The sequence below is a fragment of the Anneissia japonica genome, unplaced genomic scaffold, assembly GCF_011630105.1.
Source record: "Anneissia japonica isolate Jap-2015-1 unplaced genomic scaffold, ASM1163010v1 scaffold199_len4679917_cov187, whole genome shotgun sequence".
NCBI classification, from domain to species: domain Eukaryota; kingdom Metazoa; phylum Echinodermata; class Crinoidea; order Comatulida; family Comatulidae; genus Anneissia; species Anneissia japonica.
In genome coordinates, this window is record NW_022686322.1 from 4,652,760 (window position 1) to 4,662,652 (window position 9,893).

General features: G+C 32.0%; 1 protein-coding gene across 13 annotated transcripts in view; it reads left to right on the forward strand.

The window, feature by feature from the left end:
* The window catches only part of LOC117116616 (5'-AMP-activated protein kinase subunit gamma-1-like), a 41,673-nt gene extending 32,062 nt beyond the window's left edge, over window positions 1-9,611 (forward strand). For all 13 annotated transcript variants that reach the window (XM_033260732.1, XM_033260705.1, XM_033260762.1 and 10 more), the window contains 4 exons: window positions 61-183; window positions 2,701-2,847; window positions 3,654-3,747; window positions 5,736-9,611. In XM_033260732.1, the coding sequence (XP_033116623.1) occupies window positions 61-183; window positions 2,701-2,847; window positions 3,654-3,747; window positions 5,736-5,827 (456 nt within the window). In that variant the 3' untranslated portion in view covers window positions 5,828-9,611. The remainder of the gene's footprint in view (window positions 1-60; window positions 184-2,700; window positions 2,848-3,653; window positions 3,748-5,735) is intronic.
* Window positions 9,612-9,893: the final 282 nt, after the last annotated feature.

A 9,893-nucleotide genomic window follows, 5' to 3' on the forward strand; every position in this document is an offset into this window, starting at 1 on the left:
ATTATATTATTATTGTTATTATGACCATCAACGTTCATATGTTTCTTTTTTAACATACAGGCTAGGAAAGACACTCCACTCATCACTGCCCTTAATACTTTTGTTGAACGAAGGGTATCAGCTCTGCCAGTGGTTGATGAGAATAACAGAATTGTAGACATTTATGCCAAGTTTGATGTTATTGTAAGTTCACGACTGCAACAGTTTTATGTACATTTTGCTATTTATGGCCCTGTCAAACCTTGACGATTTAGCCAGCGTAAGCCGACGTATGAAAAAATTGGCGAATACGCTGGCGTACGTCGAATAGGTTATTGGTAAGTTTTGTATAAGTTAAGAGCACACTGAAGTTTTGTGCATGCACAAAACTTTTCAACGTATGCCAGCATATGGCTCATACATTCCGCATACGCAGGCCATAAGTTGTAGGTAAGTTAAGCGATTGTTGACACACATTACTTATAAGTTACTCAAAAATTTGAAATATTTCGAGATAATTTCTAGTGTACCCAAAACGTATTTCTAGCCTACCAGTGATGTGCTTTGAACTTATATATAACTTATAACAAACTTATCTCCAACGTATATTGTGTTCCAGACGACCACGAATTTACTGAACGTGTTTCTATTTTTGTATAATGGCGTATTGGCAATGTTTAGGGGAATATGTATATTAAAATGGGATGATGTCGATACGGTGATTTTGATACTGCGATGTCTAGTGCGGTTATGATTTGAATCGACGAGTTGCATCCTTTTTTATGCTACGTCAGGTGAACGTCAGCGATACGCTGCCGCGCGCTGTGCATAAGGTAGACTATCGTTGGGCATAAGTTGTGAACGCTGGCAACACGCTAAGCATACGTGGTATACGTTTTCTATAAGTTACCAAAACGTTCTATTTAAGTTACTATTATACATTATGTATACGTCTATATACGTTATGAATATGCTATGTATGCGCCAAAAATTGGAAAAAAGTATTGATATTTCAGCGTATGCCAGCGTTTTAGAGAAATTTGGATACGTCGGCATACGCTGACTAAATCGTCAAGGTGTGACAGGGCCATTACATACAATATATAGAGTGTGATACACATTCTTCATTCGGATTATGGTCGTAGCGAGCCAAATCAGTAATCAGTGGATAAACAGTAATTTGTATGGAGCACCAAGCGGGCAGTGTCCAGTGTGTATGTTGGACAAGGTACCAGAGTGCAATATGAACACAGTTTTAATCAATTATCAAATTACTGTCTATTTCACGTACTTTATATTTATGTAAATAGAGAATTATTTGGTTCTTCAATCAATATACAGTATGTCTATTTTCTTACAGAATTGGATGGTACTTTTTAACTCGCCCCACCCTAATTCTTTTGTGAACAAACATGTGTTTGTAATTTGTAATTTGTATTACAACTTTGACTTTTAATATGATTGATACTTGTGTTGTGTTTGTTCTTTAGTGAATGAACATTTGTTATTCTTGAATTATTTGATGTGTTATACTAGCTTGTGTTTTTTTTCTGATTACTAATGTATAACCCATTATCAGTTGCCTTTGCCATTTAAGTTTTATTTCTTTGGTTTATTACAATTAATTAAACTAGAATGTGCGCTTGCTTACCCTCTAGCGTGTGAATTCCGCGATTAGTTTTGATAACAAGAACAGAAAATGAACACTGAATGAAGATAGTATGAACAGAAAATGAACACTGACAGAAGATAGTTTTCATTCTAGTAGTAAGCCCTATGTGAACGTTGTGATTAGTTTCGATAAACAGAACGAAAAATGGCCACTAAAAGAAGATAGGTTGCATGTGTCATGTTATCTCGCTCAGTTATTTTCTTTACGTAATATAAGAAATGCAGTGGTCAGATCATGTTTTATGATTTACAAAGCATGCTTCATGGATGTAGACAATTGGTGTTGAGTTCAGGTGCAGGTGGTTTTAATAGCAATTTCATGTCGTTTTTTATAACAAAATATTTGCCCCTTTATGTTTAATGTTTAGGCAGTGGCCCCTTTTTTAAATGATGCAGTGCCTATCTATACCAACAGCATTAATGCTGTAATAATAATGACAATGATACATTATATATATATATATATATATATATATATATATATATATATAGGGCTGTTTTTTATGTCCATTCACATTTATTATATAGTAAATTTAGTATTGACAGATCCAATGTTTAAATCTGCTTGTGCTCAGAAGAAATATAAAATAAAAATTACACATACATAAATTAATGTTATATGTAATGTCCGTAGAAATATGTTTGTCAGCTTAAAATTTGATCTGAAAATACAAGTACGATGTGAACCACATTGGATTTTAGTGATTTCTCTTTATTTCGAAACATTCAATCAAACAAAACAGGATAAAAAATATATAATTTTCAATAAATTTGTCATAACCTTTCTACAACGGTATAAAAAAGGAAAATATATTGATGAATACGATATGAACGGATATGAATGTTAAGCCTACAGTATACGTATCCCAATCAATCAGTATAGTGCTACTGGCTTTCCGTACATTTTGAGTGCGGCCGCTTTGACTATACTCCCTTGAATCATGGTTAGGTTTGCATTGTTAGAATTTTTTTAGTTAAATAAAAGCATTATGATATGATTGATATTAAAATTTAATAGTGAGTTTTATTTATTTATTTTTAATGTATCAGAACCTTGCTGCTGAGAAGACATACAACAATCTGGACGTAACAATTGAACAAGCACTAAAACATCGGGAAACTTACTTTGAAGGTGTTGCTAAGTGTAAAGCAACTGAATCTTTGGAGACGATCATTGAAAAGATTATTAAAGCAGAGGTTTGTCTATAGTTATGCAGTTACAGGGCATATTTTTTATAATTCCTGAGTATATAAGTACACTTTGCTAGACCAACGTTCCACAAGTTTTTAGGACTACTGTATTTCTCCTAAACATTTCAGGTATCTAACTGCATTACACCCACCTACTGCTGACTTATTGGATGTTGGGATGTATAGAGAATGTTGTGTTAGACCAGGGATGGGCATAAAAATCGGCCAAAGTGAATTTTTGCTTTAACACCGAGGGCCGCACCCAAACTTTGATATTTCCAGTGAGCTTCCAAGAACCCCTCAGATTTAATGTTACATTTTACATATGATCGGTGTCGGGCCGTAAAAAAACAAGGTGTTTTCTAGCCAATGTTGCTTGGCAAATCACTGTTATGCCACACTTTGCCCCACCTGTGTGTTAGACCATCTCATTGAAATTTCTGCTTCTATTTTAAATCATTCTGTAATAATTGAACCAAATTTACATAAACACTTTCTATAGTTTCCTTTTATTAATAAATGCAAATAATTATTTTATACTCAAGGAAAGCTGTGTGGCCCCTTTGATCATATCTATTTTATTTTATGTACATTTTTATGTACACAGTGCATCCTATTAAACAGGGTTGGTGGTACTGTACTGCTTTTTTCAGCTCTTTTTTGCCTCTGTATGTGTCTAAATTGTACTGATAGTAGGCTGTGAAGAAACCTATTGAAGCATCTACAATTATGAAATAGATTTATAGAGAAGTTGCAATTTTTATAGCTACTACATTGTTTTTACTATATAACTATATGTTTCTCTCGTAAAGGTTCATCGTTTAGTTGTTGTCGATGATGAAGATCATTTAGTAGGAGTCATATCTTTGTCTGATCTACTCAATCATTTGGTGCTAAAACCTGCTGGTAAGAAATTCACAATAAAATGTTTTATTTCATATATCCAATGAATAATGTAATTAATCACAACCCTTTGATTATTAGCTCAAATAATTACATCAGTTTCCTGTTATCAACGTAAATATTATTACTACTTTTTGTAGTAAATATTGATTGGTAGCCTGTTTTTTAAACTTAAGTTTTTTTCAGATATACAGTAGTATATAAGCAAGGCAATTCAACGACAGGACACACATCTCCGCTCGCGAACATGGCCCGTACATACAGTTCTTTGATCTTTACTGTGACATTAACAATCTGATACTATTTGCGAGAACAGCCGTCAATTATTAGTCTATGCGTGCCATATTTTATTAACTTTGGGTACTTCGGAATGTCTGTTGCATCTAATTTTATTTGACCACGAGCCTGTTAAGTGTTTCTATAAATTACAATTTGATTCGTGAAAATTTACCAACAAAATGAAAAGTCAAAACAATTAAAAACGATTTTTATAAAAATTCATGTTCTTATATAACATTGAACTGTCATTTTGACAATGTTGGACCAACAAAACAAACATTTAAGTAGATACAGAAAATTTATTTATTTTTTCTGCGAAGTGAGTTTCTTGAACCACAGTACATCACAACATTGATAAAACTAATGTTGAAATTATGAATATAATTTCAGTCTAATGTTAGCGCAAAATATCATTAGGCCTTTGTCATTTCCGCACAATGCGCGATTCCCATGGAAAATAACACAAACATGGGTAATTCGCCACACACTGACATTTAATTGTTTGGTTGCTATGGTTTGACTTTTAATTGTTTGGTTGCTATGGTTTTTGTGATGTTAAACTGATGTTAAGGGCACATCAGTTTTCAAATAAAAACGATTTTTATGAAAATTCATGTTCTTATATAACATTGAACTGTCATTTTGACAATGTTGGACCAGCAAAATGAACATTTAAGTAGATACAGAAAATTTATTTATTTTTTGGCCTTTGTAATTTCTGCACAACGCGCGATTCCCATGGAAAATAACACAAACATGGGTAATTTGCCACACACTGACATTTAATTGTTTGGTTGCTATGGTTTTTGTGATGTTAAACTGATGTTAAGGGCACGTTTAACTAAGTCAAGCGTGTAAAGGCGTGTAGAATGCTAATGCCGAGTTATATTATACTTTGATGTCCCGAGATGTGTGTCCTGTTGTTGAAAAATGCCTTGATATAAGATAGATATTTTATTTTGAAATCAAACCAAAGTGAAATGAAATGTATCATTGTGAATCTGTTACTATTTAAAAAATGCAGCATGCCTTGTAGTTCATAATAGTCTTTTATAAAAACACAAAAAATGTACAATACATCTCAGTCATCCTGTCTATTGTCTTGTATCTTTTGTAGTTTCCTGTATTAGTGGCCAGCCCACCTTTTGCCTTTCTTAGTGTTACCATGCTCATTAAATGTACAGTATAAAAGAAAAGATTTTTAAAAAAAATAAATAAATAAAGGTTTAGTATATGTGGCAAAGACTAGGCAAACCAGTCACTCGTCACAAATCATGTTTCAGAGATAATGTCCAAGACATGCTTAAAGGTCAACACTTCAAAATCTATTTTATTGCACTAAACTAACTTTTATATATCTATACATCATTCTATGTTGTTATTTTCCCAATTTTCAATGTTAAAACAACAATTTTTAACAATTTGTTGATGGTTTCTGCCTGGGAAATTGTCAGAAATCATAAACTTTGAAGGCTGATTTCTAAAATATTGTTTTTTTTTTGTTTTTTTTTTTAACTCCTGTAGCTTCATAACGGAATGTCGGATTTAAATGATTCTTTTAGAATTTTGAAAGCTCTTATTTTACTGTTTAACCCAAAAGTAACTCAAAATGGTTTGGCTTGTTTTTTGCCACATATTGTACAGGTATATTATTTGTTTTAGAAATTTTTAGTATAAAAACTTGATACTTGTTTGCGCTCATATTGTTTCAGGTGTACCGTCGAGGAACCCAAGTGGAAGTTCATCTGTCAGCTCTGTCAGCAGCCCCACCCTAGCCAACACCTCACCAACTGCAGTCCCATAATGCACTGTTCACCTTTACCCGATCACAGAATACACGGTAATGTTGATACAATAAGAAAAGGCTATGTGTAATGGAATACAGCAGCTCAAAGAAACTATCCTTATTTTAAGATGGTTATGTGCATTAGGCTCTATTCAGACTATCACATTTTATTTGAAAAATACATGCGACATGACTATATATGGTCATGATGACATCACATCATGAACTTATATAGGCACATCATGACTATATATGGGATTTTTGTCACTAGAAATTTGATAGTGTGGCCAGAGCAATATTGTATGCGATGCCATGCACATTAGGTAAATATGGCCAAATTATTATTGTTGTTATATTATTATATTGATTGAATAGGTGTTACAAATAATGATTATATTTATTAAAATGGGAAAAAAAATTGTTTTAAGAAATGTTTGACCAAAGAGATGGTTCTCTACTGTCAATACACTGCTAGTGATAAATCATTGTAGAATATAAAAGTTGGACCATTTGATGTTTTTGAGTATTTATTAAACTGAAGTTGTTTCTTGAAATAATTATAATAATAATAATAAAAATAGTGATAATTATAATTATTATTATTTTTATTGTTGTTATTATTCTTATTGTGTTCATTTTAGTTGGACAAGTAGTCGAATTAGTCTATTATGATAAAATTTGCTGAATGTAGGAAGGGCATGTTAAGACTGAATGATACTTATTCCATTATCTTTCATGATGGCTGTGTCTTTCTCAGGCGACATATCAGAAGTAGCCACAGTATCTAAAAGTTCATGGAATAAACATAAAAGTGGTTTGGCTCAGCAGAAACGGTTTATTTTCCCAATCTCAAGGCCGGGTTTCAATCTCCCGCTGTGCATTGCACTTGAGTCCTGTGAGCACTTCATCCACATTGCTCCCCCTTCCCCAGGAGTATTAATTGGTACCTGGTGGGGTTGCCTGTTCCTTCGCTGTTTACAGCAGCAACAATGGCCTGGGACAAAAGCGCTTCGCATCCGCAAAGAAATTGCTATATTGATAAACAATGAAATAATTAAAATAGATAATGTCAGTAAATTTAACATACAATTTCTGTGTTTATTAATTGTATTGTTAGTGAGATTATTTGTTTTAAATGTTATTATTGTTATTAATATTATTATTATTATTATTGTTACTATTATTATTGTTGTTGTTGTTTATTTATATTTCATTATGTCATACCAAATTATAAATTCTATAAAGAAATTTGAATTTAAAGATACACTATGTGTTGAGCTAGAGAAATGAAATTCATTATTTGACTTCCTTGTACTAATTTAAGTAAATTTAATATTTGTTTTTATTTAAAAAGAGAAACTGTTTTTGTGTTAATAATGTCATTCCTATATTTTTGCGAGGACTAAAATTCGCTGGTAACCGTTTAAGAATAATTGTAGTAAAATGTGTGTAGTTCAGCGAAAAAGTTGCTTTAATTGGTCACTCACTGAAAGTTTTTTAGTACACTGTACCATATTTGGTCGTTTTAAAATGAGTAATTCAAAATTTTAATTGATTTTTGATGTTTTTCTAGATTTTATCATAGATGATCATCTTTATGAAAATAATGGTATTATAGGTCAGGTGAATAAAGTCATAAATATTCAACTATTATCCGATAAGATAAAATAAAATAAAGGAAGGGGTCCCAAGACTTCCTGAAGTCGCGGTAGTATCTTGAAAAGCGGAACAGCCTCCCACATTCCCGCAAACAATCAAGAATCTCCAAAAAAATAACCCATTTCCCGCAAATTCATAATATTTGCATATTTAAACTACTTTAGTATTGATTGTCTCACGGAAGTCATTGCCGATGGGTATCACCATACGCAGCAAAATAAAATTAAATATGTTAAGAAAGCTTATTTAGCAATTCCCCCGGAATGCATTTCTTCCAACTTGGGACCCCTTTAAAGGGCAATTTCGTCTGTTGTAGTAAACTACTGAAATTTGCAAATCTAATTCGTATCTGCCTATTTTAATTTATATTTAGTTTTAGTTTACCATAAGAAAATACTTTTATAACGTATTAGGATGTGTAGTCAATTACTGATTTTATTTCTTCTTCAAACGTTAGGCTTTATTCATACTATCATGTCTAGAAAAAATAGTGTGTGATTTGCCCATGCCGTATAATGATAATGTCATGTGTTATCGGCAAATCACAGGTATTTGTGACGTAAACTGGTTAGTGTGAACAGAGCTTTAACTACGTCTGAATGGACCACTTACGCTGTGCCCTTTAGATTTATTTGCTATTGTCGCATAAAACATGCGTGTTTGTGGTATGTGTGTTTTGCGCATATTCCTGGGCCTGCTTTGATCGGTCGTTTAAGTTTGATTGACACCTGGAAAGATCCGTTTTTCAAATGGTAGAGTATAAGTTTCTTTGAATGTTTGTAATTCATCATCTTTTATACACTGCTGATATAAAATAGTATTGTATCATATTGTGATAACTTGTGATTGTGATATTTTTTTATGCAGCCTCCTTAAAATTTATAGTTTAGAACACAGTTCATATACAGGTACTGTATTTCATTCAGAATGATGTGCATCATAAATATACCATAAGAGCAGTATGTTTTGAACCAGGGTATATTGGTAAAAGATTTTAATAATTGTTATACATACAATTATTGACTTAATTTTATTTCAGTTTATAGAAGTTCATTTTAAGTAAATACTGTTGTCGATTTTATTGTGTTTCAGAAATAAAATCTGGTTTATTTTGGACTTTTTAGAAATCTGTTTGGATAAGTTGAAAATTAATTCTGAAATGAAGAAATGTGGGATACAATAATGTTAGATGGATTGATGTAAATTGTTCTGTACATTACAAAGTAGTTGGGTGTTTTATTTTTGGGGGTGGGGAGGTGGGTGGGAACTGTCTGTATGGATTATGTCCATTAAATTGTATTGTGATTTTGTTTTAGGTTTAAGCACCACCACCAGTTTGCACTGATCTAGTTCCAGAAAGCAGTTCACTCGAGTTTGAATGCTTTGCTTAATTATTGTATAAGAAAAAATCGGTTTGTGATGAATAGCAAGTGTGTATAAATATATTGTATGATTCAGAAAAACTTGCATGTGACATGATAACTTGTAAATTCATAAATTGGGGTCTTCTGTTATTCATATAAATATGGTTCATTTAATTATAAACATAAATTTATTTCAAATAGTGTCAATATTGTAATTATAATTATGGGGTTAAATCATGTTGAAAGATGATATAGCTATGATTATGATGATGCTGATAACAGAACTGTTGATTGCACTTTAAATGTCTATTCTGACTTTTCAGATTTGTTGCTACAATATAATAATGTTTGACCTCTAGTAGCTCAATTATGATTAGCTGAATGATGTAATGTCCTGAGTGGAGAATGTGATTAGCCCCAATCAGAAATGTGCATTGCATTGTACATTTTTTTACATAATGATTGAATATATTTTTTTCCAAGATAAAATCTGATGAAGATGATGTATCTGTTTTATATAGGCTGTTTAAGAACGATATACCAAAATAGAAAATGCTTTTGTTTTTTGCACGAATATAGGTATGTCCACTGTTTCTTCCAAATTGTCAGTATTTTGACATTAATTTTCATGGATTTTATGAAGACACGCGCACATGCTTACACCAATCAGGTTGTTATTTTCATAGTGCATGAAGAAGTGAGACTCTTATGTATGTATATTGTTAAACAGCATTTGTAATTCAGTTACATTACTTTTAATAAATGTGTGATCATATCCACTTGGTTTCCTTTGCATTTATTGTCAATTTATTATTACACTTCATTAATATTTCCAATTTTTATCATTTTATTTAACAGAAATGGCTCTTGCATATATATGTATATATGTATATATATGTAAATATATATATATATATATATATAAACAGTATGACAATGTGAAGGGTTCCCCCACCTGTCACTACTTAGTGCGCCTTATTCTTGACCAGTGCTCTGCGGCAGAGAGAAGTCGCAACATTGGGATGGTCGTACTAACGGATTTCACTAAGGCTTTTGACCTT